The 24,598-nt window shown below is 38.6% G+C and overlaps 2 protein-coding genes across 3 annotated transcripts in view; one reads left to right on the top strand and one right to left on the bottom strand.

The window, feature by feature from the left end:
- The window catches only part of cxcr5 (chemokine (C-X-C motif) receptor 5), a 59,038-nt gene extending 34,925 nt beyond the window's left edge, over positions 1-24,113 (top strand). The window contains exons 1-3 of one of the 2 annotated variants that reach the window (XM_080889483.1): positions 15,742-15,766; positions 21,418-21,597; positions 22,891-24,113. In XM_080889483.1, coding sequence (XP_080745609.1) covers positions 21,565-21,597; positions 22,891-24,000 — 1,143 coding nt within the window. In that variant the 5' untranslated portion in view covers positions 15,742-15,766; positions 21,418-21,564 and the 3' untranslated portion in view covers positions 24,001-24,113. Of the gene's footprint in view, positions 1-15,741; positions 15,767-21,417; positions 21,598-22,890 lie in introns of those variants that run through there. The other variant, XM_080889482.1, reaches the window with a different exon arrangement.
- ddx6 (DEAD (Asp-Glu-Ala-Asp) box helicase 6) lies at positions 26-12,242 on the bottom strand. Its single transcript, XM_080888743.1, has 14 exons — positions 12,096-12,242; positions 10,809-11,377; positions 10,640-10,703; positions 10,332-10,436; positions 9,223-9,352; positions 8,153-8,299; positions 6,889-6,983; positions 6,645-6,767; positions 6,411-6,539; positions 6,186-6,302; positions 5,702-5,765; positions 5,353-5,454; positions 5,039-5,218; positions 26-3,141 (listed from the first exon to the last, which is right to left on the bottom strand). Exons 2-13 carry the CDS (start codon positions 11,000-11,002, stop codon positions 5,043-5,045), a joined length of 1,446 nt encoding a protein of 481 aa, XP_080744869.1. The 5' UTR covers positions 11,003-11,377; positions 12,096-12,242; the 3' UTR covers positions 26-3,141; positions 5,039-5,042.
- Positions 24,114-24,598: the final 485 nt, after the last annotated feature.

Below are 24,598 nucleotides of genomic sequence, written 5' to 3'. Positions count from 1 at the left end.
AAAACAAAAAAAACACTTCAGACAATAAATTTCAGTGAGCTTTATTGAACACAACTTTTAATCCAATCCAGTAATATTTATGACATCTTGCATCACTGAAAAATCTGCCAATTAAGCAACCAAATTCAAAATAAAGAAAATTTCACTTAAATTTGGAGCCTTTTTCATGAAACGTGTACTCCATTGAACATTTCATTTTGAAAAGAAAAAAGCGGGGTAACTCAAACCTTTTCGTACCCATTACCTAAACTTTGGATCTTTAGATATCCTGTTTCTGAAGTACCCACAGGCCCCACCCCACATATTTTACTGATTCATAAATTCAGAAAGAAATCCTAAAAAGGACTCCTATCGTCTCTTGACAGTTGAGAGATGGGACGGCCAAATTGTACACAAAAGTTGTGTTATTAATGTGTCACAACAATCAAGAGGACGAACTTATGCATCAGGGCAGCAGGCGCACCAATTCAACCTCCTCCCAAATTTAAAAAAGAAAAAAAAAAAGACCTTAACAAAAGAGACAATTTTATTAACCAATTAGATGCCCAATCTGGGGAAAGATGCTCTTGTCTCAGTCGTTAAGGTTCTCCATGACAGCCACTAGCAGTAAAACTAGCTCCCACATGAAGGCAGCCATACGCTGAACCTCGAAGGGTCGTCAATTTTAGCCTCAAAGCATTTTGCTGCGTCAATTACTGCCAGTGGGCTGATAAGAAACAGACAGCTGCCAAGTGCCTGCACAAACAGATCCCTGTCGACTCCACTAATGCTCAAATTTAATTTTGACTTTAAACGAGAAAAATTCCCCCCACCCCCCCAAAAAACAAACAGCCTAATTATCAGTTTAGATGTGCAAGTATTTCTGGGACAACAGCAGAAGTGTGAGAACAGGGATCAGAGTCTAACCAATGAGAAATACACAGGTAACTAATCATCTCTGCTACACTTGTCTTTTGAAATGAGCTTAAATTAAATGAGCAATACTTCCCATTGGTTAAAACAGTTAAGAGAGCATCTCGCCATATTAAAGGGAACACCTCAGTTACAAAAAGGTTTCAGCTGAACAAAGTGATCAGAGGACCTCAATGCAAATGTAAGGTTGTCACATTGCATATAAAATGCAGAGGTAAAGCCCCAAAACATAAAGCAATAAAGGGCAGAGAAATTAGCCATGAACTCAGCAGGCTGGGATGCCCAAGTTATGTCTTAAACAAGCAGTCTGACATAAAGTAATTTTCTAACCCATCTTGTTCATTCCCCCTCCCTGCACTAGCATGCACTTTACTCCCAAGTGGGTATCTAGTGTGTAAAAAGTAGTGCAGTAAGTGTAGCTGCATGAACCATCTGTGTTTTAAGTGCTGATCAACTTGCTCATGTTTGTTTTTAAAGTATCTTTTGTTAGCTGGTTTCACAAAAGCCAGCCAACTTGCAAAGCACAGAATTTGTTCCTGCTACATTTTAGATGGATTTCAGATGGTTCGTTTTGATGCAGTCGGCCAACATTCTGCAGAAGGAGGGGGACTTCCTGCCCCTCCCTCAATATTAGGAAGTAATGTAGCTGTGCTTAAACAGGGCATAAATCAACGTAACAGCTAATACCGTCGCCACAAAACAAATTATCTGCCAATTCAGCTGCACTGCAGCGAGTAGTAAGTAATAGAATATTTTCTTTTCCAACACCAGCACTCAGTATAAGAGATCTTAAGAGTGTTTCAAGAGTTTCACAAGTCAAGGCTGGTGACAAAGACTTCATTACTCAAATGCACAAGCTTCAGAAAGCCATCTGTCAAGACTCGCACTTGTTAACACTGGAAGCAAAAGAACAAGGGCAACAATTTAAACAGTTAAGTGCATCTTTGAAGAAACATTCCAACAAATATGCATGGGCTAAAAAGATTTTCAGCAATAACTGTCTCTAAAAACATTTCATGAACTACGCCATTTAAATGTTTTAGATTCCGGTAAATTCTGCAATTTCTAAAATTATAAATAAATTCACAGGCCAATATTGCAGATCAAACAAACTGGCAGTTCGGGAAACCATCTCCAGTGCTAACAAGAGGGAAGGGGCGGATGGCTTTTCAGTTTGTCAGGCAGCCTTTTTAACTTGTTTAAAACAATCTTAAAATGAAGGTATATACACAAAGTGTAAGGTGCACCCCAAACGCTGGCTGCACGTCTCACAGAATTAAGTATGGCCACCCACAGGAAGGTGAAACACAGGACGACAAAAGACAGACCGAAGAAGAAATGAGGGAGAAAAAATAAAAATACGCGTCAGGCATTCGCTCCAAATAAACTCCACCAAAATAGGAATCCTCATGACTCATGGCGTTGCAAGGCTGCTTAATTATTTTTAGTGTTCTGATGCTGAAGACAGAGGAAAGAGTTTGGGTCTCTCAGAAGCACAAGTTTTTTTTCACCAATGACTGACAGTCTGGCTGCATCTTGGAGAAAGGGAAAAAACAAAAACAAAAAATCCAGCATCTCTGTCCATGGAAATCCAAGTTTGTCCTCATTTATCAGCCAGACTCAAGTTCAGCTTAGCCAGCAAGAAGATAATTCAGACCAGTCTGCCTCCAATCATCTCCAGTTGCTGTGAATGGATGACCCAACCAAAGACGGGTATGAATTCACCTATTTTGTCAGACATTAAATTAGTGTAACAAATTTTCAATTAGGTGAACAGAAATATGTAGCGTGGAGTGGAGAGAGATGACCGATAATGAGGGGTTATTACTTTAGAACAAGCTGAACTGTTTAAGGCACTTGATATTAATTGGATAAAACTTCCGAACTTAAAAGTGGAGAATGGAGGGTGTCCTATCGCTCTCTGTTGGTGCTGGCTTTGTGTCAGTGGTGGATATGAATCATCACAATGTGCACTGATAACTTTTCTGACTTGGTCCCATTCTTTCCTCGTGGTGCCCATGTCTTCAGGGTGTGGTGGTGCAGCAAAGAGCCTTGAAAAGGCAGATGAGTTCTTCCAATAACACATCCATCAAAGCACGCATTCCTAATGGTGGCATCCAAAAAAGGAAGACATACAGCAACTGTACATTTAAAAAAAAAAAAAAAAAAAAATCCAAAGATGTGGGGGATGAAGTAGAATACAGAGGGGAGTGGAGGATGGACTGGTCTCTAGAAAAAGGAGAAGGGAAAAAAAAAATATCACATTAGACCAGACTGTTCAACAAAACTCCCACTAACAACACTCAGATAAAAACTATTCTACACATTACCGAAGTTCTTGATTTACATTGGAGTTACAGTGTAGTGGTCTTTTTTTCTTTTATCTTTGTTAACAAACCGGCTGATTTTTCATAGATCAGATGACCATTTGGGTTATAATGTTTCAGAGTGAAACTAGGGTACGATTTCTCTGTACATGCACGAGGACATTCCTGACACCATGATTGAAATGCCTAAATAATTCTTATCATCAAAATCAAGACAGATTTGCTGGAAGCAACCTGTATAAATGTATCAACTCAGGGGTCATTAGCAGATATCCAACTTCTACAAGGATATATTAAGGATGGTAAAGACATTTCATCTTCTGTTACCTGGAAACACTGTACCAAAAAAAATAAATAAATAAATAAAAAAATAAAAAATAAATGGCCACGAGCTGTGGGTAGTGACCGAAAGAACGAGATCGCGGATACAAGCAGCAGAAATGAGCTTCCTCCGAAGGGTGGCTGGCCTCTCCCTTAGCGATAGGGTGAGAAGTTCGGCCATCCGGGAGGGGCTCAGAGTAGAGCAGCTGCTGCTCCACATCGAAAGGAGCCAGCTGAGGTAGTTCGGGCATCTGACAAGGATGCCCCCTGGGCGCCTCCTGGGTGAGGTGTTCCAGGCATGTCCCACCGGGAGGAGGTCCCGGGGCAGACCCAGGACACGCTGGAGAGATTATATCTCTCGGCTGGCCTGGGAACGCCTTGGTGTTCCCCCGGATAAGCTGGAGGAGGTGGCTGGGGAGAGGGAGGTCTGGGCCTCTTTGCTTAGGCTGCTGCCCCCGCGACCCGGCCCCGGATAAAGCGGATGAAGATGGATGGATGGATGGGGGGAGGGGGAAAAAAAAAAAAGCCTCCTTGTCCTTTTTCCTAGCTATTTTTCCTTGATCTCAGAAACTTTGTAAGATCATAGCAAGGTTTGAAGCAGAATTTATAAGGAATTAAGACAACAGCACATAAACTTGGGACTAAGACGTGCATCTCATTCCTAACCAATATATTCCTATCTGAATGTTCAATGTAACTTGTCCCAGCTGACCAAGGGGGAAAAAAAACCCTAAAATGTTGGCAATGAAACAACGGCTACAGCTCATGATTTATAGAACTTATGTCATTCTTTGGTGCATTTAAAAAAAAAAAAAAAAAAAAAAAAATCATGGCATCAGCTCGATAGGCTTTTATTACAGCAATATTAATGTTCATAGTTCACATGTGGCTTTAACCGCCTGTTGAAGCAGCAGCAAACAGAAAACACTTCTGAACACTCACATGATCTGCTCTGCTGTTTCAGTGATCGTTTCAATGTGTCCTCTGCTGAAGGAGGTGATAAAGGAAGCACTGAAGTATCTTTTTAGTATTTAGAGAATTCGACTGCGATTATGGCCAACACGCTGATACTCTGCATAACAGCAGTGACGTAGCAAAATTGACCATTTGAATACACACCATTTTTCACACTGCAAATATACACACTATATTACATTGAAAAACCTTTGTAGATTTCTTTTGCCATCTTTAAAAATAAAACAGACTTGCCTCACTGGATATATGTTCACTAAGAGCAGCAAGAAAAGCACAGTCCAGGTAATGACAGTAATCATGGCTAAATTGTATTTAGTTGTGTCAGCAAGGTGCCGAAGTATCCAGCATACCAAGCAGCAAAGCACTAGCTCTGCAACAGCTCATATCCATCAGCTCGTTTGTAAAACTTATTCGAACCGGCAGGATGAAAAAGATTAAATCACAGGAGATAAATTATCTTCCGACCATCTATAAACCAGCTGGTCGCATATCTGTGTACTCACTGGCTCATGGCTTGACTTCTTCGCCACTCTCACTGTGGTACTCTGCCACGTATAGGCTCTTGTCAATGATGCCAGGGATGGGCTTTATTTCTGTTCCAAGCTGTTCCTCAATCCCTTTCAGGTTGAAGCGATCGTCATACGTGATGAGGTTGATAGCTAGACCCAGGTGTCCGAAGCGGCCTGGAAATTATGGTAGTCAAGAGCTTAAATAATTGCTTTAGCATTTTTTGCTGCATAAAATGCATTTATATTGCAGACAAGAGTGAAACAGTTAAAGCAAAAAGGATGAAAACAGTCCGAGTCACGGCCCTTACCAGATCTACCGATGCGATGAAGGTACGTTTCTCCCAGCTTAGGAAAATCAAAATTGATCACAACATTCACAGCTTGAATGTCGATTCCTCTTGTGAAGAGGTCTAGAGGGGGAAAGTAATAAAGATCAAACCACGCAGGATAGAACATTAAAGAAAATAGGCTTGCGCAAATCAGTCACTACAAAAAAACAAAAGCAAAAACAAACTAGAGATGTACACAATAGAACAGCTCAGTTTCACCATCAAAAACTACTACTACTAATAATAGCAGTAATAAAAATCCTCTCTCAGTTTCTTTCAACTCCTACTGGTAAAATGCGGCAGTTGTACACACGTTTCTTTCACTTACCAGTGCAGACTAGATTCCGGCACAGGCCATTTCTGAAGTCGTGGAATACACGGTTACGATGTTCCTGGAAAACGATTTTTTTAAAAATGCATTTAGAAGCAGATTTATTCACTTCAGAGCATCATTTAATTACATAAGGATAAATTACATAGAGATAATGCATGCCTTTTTACTCTCATAACACTTGTCCACAACTGATGTAAACCATGTTAGGTGAGGTATAAGCACATATGCTGAGTCAGTAACTAAGCTGTCATCTCAGGTATTCATAACATGCAAAAACAAATGACAAGTAAAGCAGTGGAAAATCTGTTTGTGCAGCAACCCAAGTGTTAACAGTTCTATTTTTTTATCATGTAGTCAGTCTGGGGACTGGCAGTGCCAACTCTCCATAAACAGGATGTTGGAGTGAACAGCAGTTCTTGCAAAAATCAATTGTGCATTTTGGTGAACAAGCTTTTCTGGGGCAGTACTTTAAGCTGACCTGTCTCATCTTTGCATGAATGTAGAAACATGAATATCCAAGCTGGGAGATCTTCTTGGCAAGGAGCTCCACTCTCTGAGACGAGTTGCAGAAGATTATGGATTGGTTGATCTGGAGCTAAAAATAAATGATGCAAATAAATATGTAAACAATTGCATGTTCATCAGACTCTTCTTATTTATACATTTTTTTTATTATTTACACGTGCAGAGAGGCAAAACTCACCCTGGAAAACAAGGTGTTGAGGCAATGGACTTTTTGCCTTTCAGTTACATAAGCATAATACTGAGTCACACCCTTCAGTGTAAGCTCCTCCATTAGGTTGATTTCATAGGGTTTCTGCAAGTGTGAATTCTACAAAAATACATAGAAATGATTATATACAGGTTGAAATGCAAGTTGTAGCATTGTAAAGCTTATTTGAAATCACAAGTTCATGAATAAGGAACCAAAATGTACCATGAACTTCTGCACGCTGAGAGGGAAGGTTGCAGAATAAAGCAAAATCTGCCTCTGCTTGGGCAAAAAGCCCAGGATCTCCTCCATCATGACCACAAAGTCCTGAGACAGGAGCTTGTCAGCCTTTTGAACAGGAGGGGGGGGGGAGGGGAAAACATTTAGCTCCATTACCTGACTGACCCAAATTATCTAAATGCACTTATTTAGAAAAAAAGGTCTAATAAAAGTAAACAGCTTCACTCACTTCATCTAGAACGATCATCTGCACTTGACCAACTTTGGCCACTCCTTTCTTGATGAGGTCTAAAATCCTTCCAGGTGTGGCAATGACCACATGTACTGAAAAATAAAAAGCAAAAAGGTAACAATAATTAAGGTCTACCACATTTTCTGAGAATGGCAGCGTTATCAAAATTTACGTGTCCACATTTCAGTGGAGGAATGATGGTAAATGATCACGATTATCATATTGCTGATATTCAGCCGCTGAGGAATGTTCAACAAAAGCTATATTGACAACTTTAACAAAAAAAATCAATATGCATTTGACAGTAATCAGATCAATACATGTGTTTTCATTAGTTAACATTTCAGACATCAGCATTGACTGCCTGCGAAGTGTGTGTGTGTGTGTGTGTGTGTGTGTGTGTGTGTGTGTGTGTGTTTGTTTACGGGGGTCTATTTTTTGTACTGGCTACAGATAAGATCAGGCAAAAACTTGAAAATTAAGCCAGACTGTGCTTATCATCTTTTCTCCTTTGCAGATCTCAGTGCAGCTTATAATGCCTTCCTTTGATGCACTCATGTTTGTTTGTTTAAGTATAGATGAAGATTTTCATTCACTCCAATCAAATGAGCTTTGGTAGCAATCATATAGTATACAATAGCAACATTTAGGATTCAACTAGAGATGTACCAAAGATCCAGGAATATTTCAATTTACATCTTCTTAAAAAAAAAAAAAAAAAAAAATCGTCACTGAGACAGACAGTAAAGCAGACGATTCAGATCGCCCCTGATTTCAGACTGTATGAGGAAATCCATGCAGGAGATTGCACAGACTTGCACAGACTTCAGCGTGAAATAATCATGTTGACTCCCACCAAGAGTATTTAGCATTAACTAAAGCTAAACTTACAAGAAGAGTAGCTGAGGGAGGAGGGGAAAAAAACCTTAGTTAAATGGAAAAAATAAGCTAAACTGTAAATTTGCAAATCAAAATTTTGTTAATACAGATTGAGTTTCAGTTTTAGTTGGTTTGTTAAAATTTGCCAGTACAACTCAAAGATTTGTTGTTTACTGGGAGGGGGACGCATTACATTAATGCAAGTCAACTGTCTTCACTAACTGTTGTATTGTTAGATTAATTTCCAGTTTTCCTAAATCTTACTCCTGGAAAATACCTTCCATATAATAACACTGAAACCAATAAAAATAAATAAAAGATAAGATAGGCAGTGTTATAAAATATAAGACTGTAATAAGTGATGTTACGTGTGAAAGGTTACCCGTTTCATCGAGTCTCATGATGTCATCACGGAGATTGGTTCCACCTGTGGTTGCCATGACCTTCACACCACCCATGTGTTTGCTGACCTGGATACATATTTGGCTTACTTGCAGAGCCAGTTCTCTGGTGGGCACTATGACCAAAGCTGGAAAAAGAGAAGACTTATTTATTATCATTTTATTAAACATTTGCAAGTAATTAAGAATAGGATCAAATGCAATGGTACTACTACATTTTCAAGCATCAAAAACAAATTAAAATAAAACATGCTCCGATCAGTAACATGTCTCAGACCTTGTCCCACCACTTTCATTTTTATGAGGACACAATGAATCAACAAAAAAAGATGTTTACATGTCTTTATCAGACACTGTTGTATTCATAACATAGTCAAAAACAGTCTTCAGAAAAAAGAATAAAAATGTAGTTGCATGTTAAATGGAGCAAAACAAACTAGACCATCAATAACAGGAAACCTAGCCTCGAGCAAAATAATGCATTTGGATGAGGATCTGATTTTGTGCTCTTGAAGCAGAAAACTCTAGAAGAGAAGCTGACATTTAGGGATCGCATGTGTAGCACGATTGTGTAACACGTGATTTGCAATTTATAATGTTTTTGGTTAAACGTGAGTATGTTGTAAACCATTTCAGCAGCACCGTTGTGCAGAATTTACAGTGTGTATATATAGTTGCCATTTTATTTTGGAAACACTGAACAGCAAATGTCAAAATATATCAACTGTTTATACAACTACAGTTTGTTTCTCCTGTTATCCTAAGTAAGTAATATTAAAATTGGCATTAGAAAAAAAAAAAATGTAAATGTTGATGACTTTTGCATTTCTAGTTAAATTTCAATACTAAAGCAGTTGTTTTTTGGCATCATTGATTTGACCAAATCATCAGTAAAGGCTCATTATGTGTCGAGGTTTATCAAAGGCATACTGATTTCATTTTCACCCCCCTCTTTTTTTTAACAACTCACTTAATGACTTTCAAATGAGGCAAGCTAAAATTCAACATTTATAATAAAAAAATAAATCTTATTGAAAATGAGCTCTCTCACCTTGTATGCAATCCTTCTTCAGGTCAATGCGTTCAAGTAAGGGAATGAGGTAGGCTCCACTCTTTCCCGTGCCATTCTTGGCTCTGGCCAAAATATCTCTTCCTGACAGTGCAATGGGGATGCTCTCCTCCTGCAGACAAAGAGAAATACAAAGAATACTTTTTGCTTCAGTCACATCACACATCTACTTAATTTATTCTAGTGCAAACATGTAATACAATTGTTCTGAGTGGAAGGTAAAACGTTAATTTTTCAAGTTCCATTTACTTTGTCTACTAACAGCCCATACACACATCCACCCACCCTGCAGTTTGCCTTTCTGAAATAGGCCACCACTCATTAGCATACTTTGTTTACATCGTTCCTTCCGATGGATAAGTGCTGAGAAACTGAAACTTATTCTGTGCAGCCGAGAGTGATTCTAAAGCTTATAAATGAAGTGTAATAAACCAAATTTGCCAAACAAGCTACTAAAGATGTTAAACTCATGAAAGTGCAGAAAGACAACTGAGGAGATGGGCGCCACATGTCACATAGCCAAGTGAAAGTCCCTGGGTTCAAGTCTCTCCCCACTTTCCTTTCCTTACCATTGTCATTGTTTCACTTTCCAATAAAGGCAAAAATGCCACAGAAAAAACAAAAAACAAACAAGGCAATCTTTTTTTTTTCTTTCTTTTTTTTTTAAAGATAACTGATGAAATCAAAGCTGAAATGCATAACCTGGGTACAACAAATGTACAAACATTGTGTGTCAGTCCACCCACTAAGTAATAAGAAATATCACGGTATGTCCAAGAGGTTTCACCAGAGTTTTTAGGACACATGCTAACAGGCACTACCTAAACAACCTAATAGGTACTACAATGCTCCTGAGCCATACTGCAGGAATAGCAATTTTCACAGGTTTGAAGAATTAACTGTTACATTTAACCTTTAATAGTCAACTAAAAACTGTTGACTACATTTAACACTGATCACGTGTCAATGTCAAAGAACTCGTCTGTCCTTTTATGCACTACAATCTATTCTGTAAGTGCCAAAGTATGCACTTCCTTATGCACAAACATGCCTTCTTGTTCAGCCGTCAAATCAAAGCAGTCTTAACATACCTGGATTGGAGATGGCTTTTCCCAGCCCATCTCAAAGATTCCCATAAGCAGCTCCCTCTTTAGGCAATAATCTTCAAACTCATTGCCTTTAGTTGCAGTCACATCCTGTAATTGTCACAGAATGATTGTATATGAAGAAGAGTACTGACAGCTTGTGTGGAACACATTAATATAACAGTGATTGTAGGCTTGTATAAAAATGACTTATTAAACACAGCACTGAATATTTTTATTCACAGCCCAAAAAAAAAAAACAAATGAGTAATAGGATATATAAGCTTCCAGGTCAAAAGAAACGTGTTACCAACCGAAGTTTTCATCCTCATGTCCTTTGGGGGCAATTTCAAATTTTTCTTCCAGTCATCTCCAGGCCTGTGGAGGCCAGAATTATTATTAACAAGCAGTATCACATTTAACTGACAGCAGTAGTTGTAATGAGAAGTCAAAATAGTTTAATTTTAGTATTAAATAACTTACTTGATGACAGCATTTGTTGTAGGGGCTGGCTGGGAGTTTCCATTGTTGATTGTGCCTTTCATCTGGTTAAGCTGCTGCTGCGGCCCTCCTCCACCTCCACCTGGTGCTCCAGCAGGCTTCACTGAGCCTCTGAGCTGTCCATTCTGGTTGGGCAAGCCCAGAATCACTGGGTTCTCCGTTCTGGCGGTGCTCATGTTGACTTGGCTCAACTTTATTCCAACAGCAATGAAACCTTTAACAGTTTCCAGGTGAAGTGAGTCCACTCAAACATAAAAATTGCCCTTGCCTTTTTAAATCTTAATCAACTAAAGGTAAATACTAAATCATTTACTCTTCAACAATGTCTTTTGTGATATCAAGTGTCCAGAAACAAATTCCTCTTCTCGTTTTTTTTATAAGACTTCTATGCATGGAAATTAAATTAGGGCTTAGCATAGATAAATTTTGTCAACATTATCTGGAATACTCCAAGAGAGCTTCGCAAGCGTTCAAGCATTGGCCGACAGTTCAGCTAGCCATCTTGATTAGCTAAACTGGGCCGCTGTGTCCTTCCTCGGGGCTGTCCAAACCTAAAACACACAAGACAGCGTTAGAAATGGCAAAATAGAAACATCGGTGGAATAACAGCTCCCCAGCATGCAGTCCTCGGGTTTGGTGAGACTTAAAGTCACCATTTTGCCAACGGACAGCAGAAACACTTGACGGCTGGCCTAATGTCAAAAGTTAGCCGACACAGCGCTGACAGCGAATGTTATTTAGCTTCGCAAACAATGAATAAGCGGCCTTGATAAATTAAGAGCATTGGCAAATTAAGTGTACAGTTGGATAAGAATGTGCTGCATGTGATTTCTACTGGATGCATACTTTAATGGTTCAACGGTGATTAGTGTACTCGTTTAATAAAAAAAAAAAATCTACCCTCGAAGGAAGAGTAGGTAGGCTAGTTACAGACATGACTTTCTGGTACATTAATTTCAAGCTTTTCACGTTAATCAACACGACAATACCGAATTCATATACATTTATTCCAGCCAATATTACACGATTAAGTCATCTGACCATTTTAAATGTCAGCCCAATAACAAGACTGACTGGCTATCCGCCATCAACCAGCATTAACTTTAGCTGCAATGAGATTGCCGTGCTAGGTCTGCTAGCAACCTAGCAAGGCTAGCGACGGTAAAATAATAAACACTAAAGCCTAGTGTTATCTACAAGAAATATCAGCTGAACCTAAAGCAATGATCTATTCGTGAATTGAAGCAGATTCATTATAAGGACGTTTACCTTGAGCTATTGAAATAGCCGGTGCCGTAAGCGGTATTTGTGAGCAATCTTTAGCTAACTACCAACGAGTCTCGTCAGAGTCAAGCAAACGTCCAAGATGGCTTCCACCCGTATTTGAACCCGCCCCCATCCAACGAATCAGCTGATTTCATTTCAAATCAAGGAGCTGTGAGGTCTCCTCCTAAAATAATCCTCTCTAACATTTAAATATTTTATCTATCTGCGATGGTACCAACGCGGCCGGTGCAGCCACATCGTCTCTGTTGATAGTGTTTACCATCCGTGCTCTCTGCGCCTCATGTTCATGCACATGCAAACACTGCAGCTGTGTTGTGAGTTGGGTTGTGAATGTTATTGCTCTTCAAAAATTGTATAAAACGAAGCTGCTCTCCTGGGTGTCATGTGGAGAGCAAGGTTTCAATACACTCTCAGTGATTCCTGTGTGGTTGTTGATTCTCGCTTAATTAATGCGGCATCAGCAGCTGTGTATTGTTGTTGTTGTTGTTGCTCAGTTTATTTTGTGAGTTCTTTTGTTTGTTTGTTTTAAATTATTTTTAATGTGAATTTTAATGTGATTTGAACAGAATGTCTCATCATTTCTCAGAGTGCTCTAAAACCCATCTATTTGTAACTTTTAGGCTGCACTGTTGTGATTCAGTGTCACCAGGCTGGCCTAAAAGCTTTCTGAAAAGCCTTCAGTTGATCTAAAATGTTACAGAGAGAGTACAAACAAAGATTAAAAAGAGAGATCATAGTTTCACATATTAGCATCTCCTCTTTGGATCCCTTTTTTATATATAACTGAATGTAAAATGCTTCTCACAAACATCATCGCAGATCTTCAGGCACCATTCTATCACAAACAACAAAGATGGAGTTACTTTTAACTGCTCCCCTAGTCACAAGTTGCCACAGCCCCAGATATTTGATTTGACAGATTTTTATGCTAGATGCCATTCTTAACACAATCCCAGCATACCAATATGATCTCAATACACTATCAGAGTACTCTGATCTCAGAGTGTAGACATTTTTTTGTTCATAGTGAAAAAGCAGAATGGGATGCAGAGCATTTAGTTATCAGGCCCCTCTCAAGATAAACACACATCCTTTCTACCTTAAAGTTGGGCCTTAAATCGCCCACCTGTTACAGACAGACAGTGTTGTGGTTGTTATGGTCAGGGAGAAAAGATCATACAGAAATCAAATATTTTTTTAATGATAGATATTTGTCTGTACAGTAAGGGATAGGTGTGGATGTAGCGTCATCCATGTGTTTTGGTGCATCACTGCCACCTGTTGTACAGACACTGAAGGTATCCTGTAATAATGTGTTGGTTAGGGAGAACATTAAAGTTTACCAACCAGAGGTCTCTGTTCTACACTCTTTGTCTTTCTTTTCTTGTGTGTCACACATAAAACTAATGCCGCATTAGATGATGTAAACTTTTTTGATGCTCAGTTTATTTTGTGTGCGGAGAACACTGTGACTCATAACGAGTGTAAATTAATATTTGTGACATCATTTTGCTGTGGGACAATATTTTAGGTATATGCCAAAGGGTGGCAGTGTGGGGTTTTGGAGAACATGCTTTTGACTAGCAAGCTGTAACAGTTACATCTTATATACTGCCTTCTAAGACTTCTAAGACAGACTCCAAAAGGCTGATTTTCATGTGTTGTGTTATTACTTCATATAAGTTTTTTTGTTTTGTTTTACATGGTGTTAGTCCTGTTAAGATGCGGCTCTTTAAAAGAGTTGGAAACTGTTAAAGGATAAAGCAGTGCAGACCTTATAAAGTTAACAGTGCTTTACTTAATTACCCAAATGGTTATTCTGATACCTGCACAGTCTTGCAGCATGTAATCATATTTGGTGCAAAGCAAACAAACTCAGTGTGTTGTTGTCGGCTAAATTCTTTACAATTATAGTTATTATTCTTCCTCAAACCGACAGGTGTAAGAGTGAGATGAGTGGTCTTACATTTTTTCACACATATTATTGTTCTTAAATTATTTGAATTTTACTGCAACAAAATCCAACTCTATTCAAGAGACTGTGATGGCTAGATGGGATTAATTAACCATCAGAATGGGAAATTCTTCTTCTTTCAAGCAAAGGCTACCTGAAAGCCAACAGACTGCTACTTTTTGATCTGCAGAGATCTGGATGTGAAGATGTAAATGTCCCAAACTTTTGTTGAGGACTTTGGGAGAAATACCGAAACAATATCTTTTTCATCTTTCTTATGTGATCACAAAAAGACCACAGATTTATAGAACAACGTCTTGGGAATGCCACACGTATTAAAGCATTAAAGTGCCTCCTGACCTCAAACACAGCTTATAGGTATGTCTTTGTCCATGAAGGTTACAATCACACACTGTACTAACCGTGGATAGAAGATACATAATTTGAACACTTTTCAACAAATTTACAACTACAATTCCACTTTTTTCATTATATTTAATCACTTCTAACATTATATCTGTATATAAAACATAATAATAATAAAAACAACTTTCAAAAATAGTAGTGCTTGCATTCCGGTAGGTTTCAGTCAAGACAGTGTGAAACAGAAAGTGAGACAGCCTTAGCTGATGAGTCCGACATCCTCGTGATTTAAAATTTTACAAGTATTTCAGTTTTGTTTTGTTTTTTACAATACTTTAATTTTTTTTACATTATTTTTTCACAATTGTGGTAGGAAAGTATCCAGCTCATTCATGAAATGTTATTATTCAGTTGTTCACACAGTTTTAAGAGAGCCAGTGCTACCAACACTCCTGCTATGATTTCCATTTTTCAAAAACTCTAGCAAATGCTCAGTCATAGAACTTTCTCTTTAAATTGATCAGCTTTTCAAATGTAGTCATTTCTTTTGTAAAAGAACCAGCTGCAGTATTGTTAGGAATGAATGTACATGTGCAACGCCAAAAATCCCACACACGTTTCTAGCAAATAGCCTGCTCTTCAGGATCACCTTGAATGACTGAAAAACAAACATTTCTTATGTTTGGGACGTTGGTGAGTCATCTGGATGTTTACCATGTGTAACATGGATGAGAAATGTCACACCAACAGCTTCTATATTAATTTAAAAAAAACAAAACATGCTGAACTTTTCAGCACATTTAACAACCTGGTTGTTCAAACAGGTGCTGCATGCATGCCATTGTTGATCCCTCGTGGGTGAAACAGAGTATCGATATGCATGGTAGCCTGTAAATTCGTGTTAAGAGATGGAGTTTGTGTGGTTTTGATGTTAATGCTGTGGTCTGGTTTCACAGTCTGTTTAGCTGCTGTCTTCGCTGCCACATCTGCCCTAGAGCTGGCTGGGGATAGGGAGTCTTTTGAGTAAGTGTGAGTTTCACATGTACAAACAACTATAATCTTGGGGAACAATAGGGCATCCAGCAATGCAGCTACAAGCTCAGTATGTGCAATCCACTCCCCAGAGACTGTTATACGCTGTCACTGTTTCCATAAAGTGCTGAAATCATGCACCACCCCAAATGCATGGCTTTAATTGATAGAAATGGTGACTCCTTGACCCTTAGCGATTTCACACGCTCATGTTAGTCCCACGAGTTCAGCAGCTTGATCTGAAGAGTGAGACGGTCCTGTGCCTGATGCTAAGATGTCATGTTCTGTGACCACTGCTTGTCAGGTTAGTTTTAGAAACAACTTCTCTGTAATTGTGTGGTTCGCCATCTGCATCTGTGGTGAGAAGTGAAGCTGAGTTTAATACAGGGCCACTTTTAACCCTGACATTTGGGATTTCCAGTAATATAGTGTGTACATTGCTGTTGGTTACCTTCTTGTTAAAGGTCTTAGCATTTTTGTTGTAATTTACAACAGAATTCTTTTTTTTTTACTTACCTTGACCAACAAGCAGCTGATAAATGTGTATTTTGTTTTTCTCAGTGACACAGTTAGTACTAAAAGCATTAATTCTGAGTAACCCGCATGGTCATGTCAAGTCAGTACTACCTTTTTGAGCTGTTCCATATATAGAGGAAGATCTGCTGCTAGTAATTCCAGCGAGAATGAAAAAAATGCTATTGGTCTTTGTCTTTCTCTATGCGGCTTTAGCAAAACAGAGGTCATGCATCCACCCTTTTTGTCTGCAGTTTGTCGGGATTTCATAATCGTAAAGTAATGCAGGTCTGCAGTATTAAGTCAGTGAAAGCTATTCGTTCCTGTTCAAGGTGGCAAAGATCACAGTCTGTTTTTAAGTATTGCAGATCGGATTTATTTCCCCTCGCAACTGCTTAATCTGTGTAACCGTTAAAGGGTGGTAAGTTGGATCCTCATGGGTAATTTGGCTTATAGCAGGGTGGAGCCTGGATGACTGTGTTCTTTCTTGTGTTACAGGCCTACGCACTGCTGCTGCTGTGTTGTTGCAGCCTTGTTGTTGCTTTGCTGTAGTTTACTGACTGGCATTGACTGGTTATTTGGAGTTGTCTTTTTTGGTTTTGTGCGTGTTGGTTCCTGTTTCTTTTCTATCTCATTTACTGAGTTTTGTTCTTTATCTCTTAATTTATAGTTTGTTTGTTTGCCACCACTTATTGTGGGGGCTAGGCATGTGTGGTGGAATTCCCTCTGATGCATGCTAGTGTACACACTGGAGAAGAGGTATAATGCATCATTTAAGTGGCATTGAGAATTGCAGAGAGTCCACGGGTGAGTAATTGGTGGCACCCTTGGGCACTTCTCCCTGTAGGTTGCCTCCCCAAGTGGCCGGTCTCCACCATTTTGTTTAATTATTTTACTGATGTGCTATTTTAACTAGGGCAGCATCGTTGCAGCGAACCTTGTTCGTTTGTTAATAAAGTGTCTTGATTGACAGTTCTGTATTGCCAGCCCTGCTACCTTAGAAGTTTCCTTTCTGCAGGACTGTATTTGCAGTTATGATCTGAAACCTTGTTTTATGAAATTGACCTGCTTCACCTCTGCTTGTTAATAACAAGCCTGTGTGCCTTTTGTAACTGTTAAAATGTTTGCACTGGCTATTGTAATCTCTCCTGGGGTGTAACTTTCCTCCCCAGGAGAGGAATGGGCTCTTCCTCCTTCGCGCCGCCACATTTGCTTGTGGTTTTTTGGGAGAGAGGGACGTGCCTCCGCATAGGTGACTTTCTCTGAAGCCCATCACCTTGTGACCGTTCTCAGTGAGGAATTTCAACAGTCGGTCTCGCAGCCCTGCTTAGAAGGAAAACACATCATTAAATCATCAGCATATTGTCACAGTGTCAGCCCCTCTGGAGAGATTAAATAGAGAGATTTTTATTTTATTTTTTTTCCACTGCACTGTTGAGCATCATTTTGAATATCTTGTTCAGCTTTTGTAAGAGAAGGATGTGTACTGGTATCATGGATACTGTAAAAACCTTGACATTTATCAGTGAAAATCACTCTGACTGCACATTTGGGTTTTTTTGTTTTTGGTCAGCTCTCTCAGACACATGTGCTGTCACTTGTATTGTGTGTGTGTGTACGCTGTTGTGGAAACTTCACCTGTTTATCATGAAATGCAAGCACAGCAGTCTGTAGGAGTTTCCACTCCAATGTGAAAGCAAATTCAAGTTGTATTTAACAATCGCTACATTTTACTCACTCATGTCATAATCAAGCTATTTTTCCCTGACACAATGACAGTCAACAAGTTTACATGTTGTTGGGATTAAATAATTTGCAGTGCCTCAATAATGATATGCTTTTTTATTAATAAGTGTTATAAAGTTATATAGTGTAGTATTAAGTGGACACAGCCCTGCAAGTTGACAGGACAACATGGTGACGGCAGAAATGCATGTTTGAAAGATTCGTTCATTGTCTTCGGAAATCTCTTTTGCGTTGTTCAGTCATTGGAAAGTCTCCTGGTCCTGCAGATTTTATGGCTCTACCACTTAGTCTGTTCACGGGTTTACTAAAATGTTAACATGTTGTCCTGCAACCCAGATAATTCATTGTAGCGAGGGTTTGTAAACACCAGATGAATTCAGTCTTTGGCCGTAATATGCCCCTCAGCTTTTTCCATTTTAGCAGCAATGTGAGAGATGGCTGTGTTGACACGCCTGCATTCATTGCACGTGCATGTGTCATTTTCACATCCCCCTCCTTCCCCTTCTCATCACCCACCCAAAGTCATATACCCCCAGTTTCCTGTTTTTCAAGATAATCCTTAACCCAACTTAACTTTCTCTCGCTGATTTTTGCTTCATACTGCAACATTTTAGGCATTTTCAGCCACATACAGAAAACAGCCATTGTTATTGCTGCCTTCACATCCTTTCCTCTTCCATGTCCACAGTAGTGCATGCTTGTGTCTTGTGCATTATCAGCTGTTGTATCCGGACTTTTTGCTTCAGTTTTGTTTTCTTGTTAATTTTCTCAGTCTTTTCTTTTTGCCATTTCTCTCCATGTATGGCAAATTTCTCAACGTTTGACCACCTTCCCAAATCCCTTTGCACAGAGTGTTTGTTTTTGGACTTCAGGGCCTTTCACAAAGCGATCTCACAGGTGAACTTCCCAGTTTGTGATTTTGGGGGGCATCTCTCCAACTAGCTGTTGGGTGGTCTAAGCAACTGTGCTTTGGACATATTTCCATTAGGTTTGACTTATTTTTCTGTTGAACAAAAGTGTATATCTCAGAAAGGTTTTATCTCCCTGGGCATTTAGTGAAGTTGTTGCATAGTGTGCATAGGTTGGTCTCACCTGCTCTCCATCCCAAGGTCTTCATCAATTGAAATTTCAGCAGTGATTCTGTCTGCTTTAGATTGGTAGGTACCTGTCTCCTAAATAATCAGTGTTCTGATCGATAGGATTCTTTTGGGAAAATAAATTCAGTGTTGAAACCAGACTTATTTTTTCCAAGATCATTCACTTCATGTCCATATCCACACTATTAACCTCCAACAGCCATAGATTAAGTCTGGCATTTTTAAAGCAGTCTTGAGCAACAGTTCTCCAGGCTTTCTGAAGTCCTGTTTTCAGAGGAATTTCATTTGTTCACTTAACACTGATCTATGAATCATTCAAGCAACAAATAACTCGAGGGATGAACCAGGGTTGTGTCTACACATCACAGAGAACTTTAAAAAAGAACCAGTTTGAAATTGTATCTTCTGGCACTTCATTATTAGCAGCCCTTTAAAAAAACAACAATGAATAAACGCATTAACATTTGTTGCAGTTTCTTTAGTTGAATACAATGACTGTATAAAATGTTTTCTACAGTCATTGGCTGAATATATGAAAAATGCCAAACATAACACATTTCTGCACATAATTTTGCCCCAATAATGTGATTCCCACAGAGCTAATAGATGGCATGGTGTGCAGTATGTTCTAAAAAATTGATAAAAGTGGAGGACAAAAGAAGAGGCAGCAGGCCTAAAACAAAAAACAACAACTAAGGTGGATGAACAGCATCTGAAAAAAGATAAAGTCCCGTCATAGAACTTGAGAGATGCGTCTGTCCCTCCTGCTGATCCATCTACTGTTCACTGGGGCATTATCAAAAATGGTCTCAGTATAGGAGCGGCTGTGAAGTGACCATTTTAAGGAAAGGAAACATGGAGAAAAAACTGAGGTTTGCCAAATTACACAAGAACTGGACTGAAACTTTTGGATAGCAGACTTCACTGTGGACACCATGCTATTTATTATTTCATATTTTAATTATTTATTTAATTATTTATTTGGTCTAGTTCAATTTAATCAGTCCAAGTGGGGACATTGGCAGTATATTATAACTGATTGGACCAAAACACTTACTGTTTATATGGTTTACAAAGAATATAAAACTTATGCAAGAGAACCCCAGAAAAACTGAATGGCTCCTTAGTTTGGTGGAGAGCTAAAAGGGATGTTTGTTGTGTAAAGAGAGCTAAAATGCAAGGCTGGTTCAGAGCACAAACTGTAAAGGGCACAGATTTGCAGTGTTGCTGCTGGCTACAGCCCACACTAGTTGTTTTTGTCATGCAGAGTCTCGTCGTTCTTGTTTTTGCAGCAAGAATGTACTTTCCTGTTTTGGAGAAATTCTGCATCTGTAGCTAAGCAGACATGAACGGAAATCACAAATAAGTCATTTTAATCATCCTGACTTTGATCACTTGTGTGGAGAAGCATCCTGTCAGCTGTTAGGTATGTATGCACTGTACTTCCACATTCGGATTTACCACAGAAACCATGTCCGTGGCCCCCACCCCCACTTCCTTTCTATCAAAAGAGAGGATAAAATTTGAATAATAATGTTGTGTAGAGTCTAAACTAAAAGATGACTGAAGTAGATTAAACAGGGTTTGTTATCTTTCTAAGAACAATATGTGTCTCTATCAAAGATATATGGTTTACTATTTGTTTTCTTTTATAGTATTTTATGTTTACATCGTTAAATACCCTTAATGAAATAGCCTTATTTGATTAACCCACGTTTTATTTTATTTTTTTAATTTAAATTTGATTTAAAAAATGAAACCAATCACATTTCCTGTTGATATTTGTGGTTAAGGTGATGCTGAAGCTGTAAGTAGCTTTTATGGCAAGGTCTTTCAATCTGTGCAGTCACCATCCTGCTTGTTATGGCTCCTGGCCTTGGAAGAAGTGAGCCAGCCTTCCTTCAAGCAGACCTCCAGGGAAAATCTATAGGACCAGCTGAGGGATCCCAGACCAATCAGCAACTGATTGGGCACACCTGTGTCTTTAAAAGGCTGAAGCACATTCATTCAGGGGCTGCTGCTTTGAACTGAGTGTGCAGTCTGCTTCTGTCAGTGAGCTTTGCTTGTAAAACCCTGTCTCAAGTGTGAGATTGTGGCTACTTTAAATTTAAAAAAAAAAACCCCAATCACATTTCCTGTTGATATTTGTGGTTAAGGTGATGCTGAAGCTGTAAGTAACTTTTATGGCAAGGTCTTTCAATCTGTGCAGTCACCATCCTGCTTGTTAATATTAACCTTAAACTGGACCGTGAACATAAAAATGTTCAATTCAATTAAATTTTATTTATATAGCACCAAATCACAATTCAAGGGGCTTTATATTGTGTTGTCAGTTGTCAGTAAAAACATAAATCTGGTACTAATGACCGAGCTGGATGATCTTTCCAAACGGTCATTAAAAAATTTAGAGGAAGGATGTATATAAATGTGCTGAAATAATTCTGTTCAGTTTAGTGCAGTTGCAACGTGCTGGTCAAAAGCTAGAATACAGGAGTGCAGTTACTTGGAATTGCATTACTGCTCTTGTGTGATTAATATAGATAACATTGTAGATAGATAACACTAAAGCTTTGATTTGGTTTTGTGTCTTTCCTTCCAGAGACGCCCATGAACCCAAAAAAAAAGAAAAAAAAAAAAAGAAAGACATTAGCATAGCGAATAGAGCCAGCCAGCACTGGGAGGAAGTGCAAGCATATTTCAGTACTGCAGTGTGACACATGCATTCAAGGGGCCAAGATTTATCTGCATGGCTTCAACAATGACTCTTATAGCATTTGAGGTAAGACTTAAAATAAGAAATGGTGAGATGAATGGAAAGTTAGTGCAAATATTCTGTATGACAGCACTCTTCAGCAGAGTTTTGTTGTAGTAGCACGTATAATGGGAAATTCTGTCTAAATATTTTAATTTAGAACTTTTTATTTGTTTTATTGTTTTTTTGTTTTGTTTTTTTATACACAACCATAAAGGAATACGTAAGCTCTATTGTTATTTCCTATCCGGTCACATATTCTGTAACTCCTCATTAATCGTTATGAAGCTGAAAGTCTCATATAAGACATTAACATAATTCTGTACCTTCATTTTCCAAACCTCAGCCTCAGTTTTAAACTGAGGTTTTAGTTTAAAACAAGAGATTTTAAATGGAATGAGCAACATGTAGCTGCTGCCTGTGACTACGGCTCAGCTGGGAGTTTTACATTCTTCTTATATGAAAAGAGAATGAATGATGTAATTTTTTCTATTAATACACATTTGATGACACACAGATTTGGAGGGAAAAGGAAATTGAAGTTAAAATAAAACCTGTATGGTTGTTATGTTATTTCTTATTATAATCATAATCCTTTTATCAGTCTACATTACTCGCAATAGAAAATAGATGTGTAATCATTACCATAGAGAAGATTTCTTTATGAAAATATGACATTTCATCAAAAGGGAGAATCACATCTGTAATATATCATAAAAATATTTGTACGTGACTTTTTTTTCCACAGAAGTCCAGCAGTACAGTTAACATTACATTTGAATAGGTTGCTGCTTTTGGTGTAACGGTGTTATGATTATTACACATATTTTGCATTTCTAATGATTTTTCTGCAGATATTTTTCCCGCAGACTTCTTTCCATATTTAGTAACATTTGATTAAACACCGAGAAACGGCACACTCTACAAGGCTTTCAGCTAGTTATTTAAGTTGTGTTTGTACCAGCTACTATTTTTTTTTTTTTTTTTTTTTTTTTTAAATATGATTAGCCACGGTTGAATCACATTTGTCAAATTTAGCTTGAAATGCCTTCTGAGTCATCATGAGAGGGAAGTGAAAACAATCTGGTCTATTCAGTGTTTCCTGCCTAAACATTAGACTGAGAAAACTGCAGTGGAAAAAAAGAAGTATTTGATCATTACATAAATGAGTCTGTTCACACTCCTGTAATGAATCTTATTTCACTTCATCATGAAACAAAACTATTAGTCTGATCACTATCACATATACTGCATACAACAGGGAATCTTCATTTGAGATTTGATGATTAAAAGTAATGCTCTCTTGTATGTGTTTTCAAGTTGACACCTGAAGAACTTAATAACTTGACCTATGACTCCTGCAACTTCACCGATGACTACTGCAACTGCACCGATGACTACTGCAACTTCCCCATTGTCTACCCGTGTGATGATGTGGTCCTGCAGAGTTTTTATGGCCAGTTCCTGCCTGTGCTGTACACTGTGATTTTTCTCCTGGGTGTGGCAGGGAATGGCCTGATGATAACAGTCCTGGTGACACGATGGCGCCAGCTCCGCATCACAGAGATCTACCTACTGCATCTTGCCCTGGCTGATCTCATGCTTTTGTTTACAATTCCCTTCGATGTAGCCGACAGCGCCACCGGCTGGATTTTTGGAGATTTTATGTGCAAACTGAATGAGTTCTTGAAGAATCTGAACCTCCTTTGTGGCAGCGTCCTTTTAGCTTGCATTGGATTTGATCGGTATTTGGCAATTGTTCATGCAATTCCCAGTATGCAAAGTCGCCTTCCAAGAACAGTGCACCTAACTTGTATGATAATGTGGCTCATCTGTTTGTTTTTGGCATTACCGAACGCCGTATTTGCCTCAGTGACACAGAAAAATTCAACGTCAGGCATACCTTTCCTGGCCTGTTACCACTACAGTTATGGTGCACACGCAAGCAACTGGGTTTTGACCAACGGTGTCTTTCATCATTTGTGTTTTTTCTTATCTCTGGTTATCATGAGCTACTGCTACGCAGCACTAGTAATTACTCTGTGCAACAGCCAGAAAAGTGAAGCAAAAAAAGGAGCCATTCGAATATCACTGCTTGTCACACTTGTGTTTTGCTTCTGTTGGCTGCCATATAATGTCAGTTTGATCATATATACCCTGCGACAACAGAATGTGATCGTGGATGACGACTGTAAATCAAGAGAAATAATGCTGCAAGTGCTTGAAGTGACAAAGAGCCTGGGTATCTTGCACTGTTGCCTGAACCCTTTCTTGTATGCATTTGTTGGAGTGCGCTTTCGCAATGAGATGATACATCTGCTTTGTAAACTGGGCTGCAGACGAATCTGCCTGCCTTTCCTCAGAGTCCATGGCCACAGTCGGGTATCAATTTCTGATGGAGCAACCACCAACAGCACAGTGCTCATGTAATAAAGTCCTCTAGTCCATGTGTACATGCCCTGAAAATACCCCTCCTCTGTACAGTGATCTTATAATACAATACTCATTTCTACTTTTACTGTATTTTTTTTTTTTTTTTTTAAATTGTCCAGTCAAAAAAAAAAAAAAAAAAAAAAAAAAAGTTGTAAAGCTGGCCAAATATCAGCCTTGTGTTGTTTTGTAGCTACTGCTAATCCAATAAAGATTTTATTTTATATATTATATGACACCCGTGTTCCCTTGTGAGTGTTATCAGATTACATGAATTGACAACACAAGAACCAAAACCATGTTAGAGATCCTTATTATTCTTTTTTAAACTCCTATTAAAACACAGTTATACAGAACAACTGCAAACAATCACAAATTGCATCTTATATACAGCAAGTATATATATTATAATATATATATATAATTCCTTTGCACAACAGTTTGGTAGTTGGAGAAAATAAATCAATGATATTAAAACAAATAGAAATTTGAGGCACTCCTCTCCTGACTGCTGCGCTGTTCCCACAACAAATACACACATTTCTGAAATATACACATTTTACAGTTTATATAAAATGGCTTCAAACTTGTTATTGAA

Source organism: Rhamphochromis sp. 'chilingali' (assembly GCF_963969265.1).
Source record: "Rhamphochromis sp. 'chilingali' genome assembly, chromosome: 8".
Taxonomy (NCBI): domain Eukaryota; kingdom Metazoa; phylum Chordata; class Actinopteri; order Cichliformes; family Cichlidae; genus Rhamphochromis; species Rhamphochromis sp. 'chilingali'.
The sequence above is the reverse complement of the archived record's forward strand: the minus strand, read 5'-3'. Positions and strand labels throughout refer to the sequence as shown.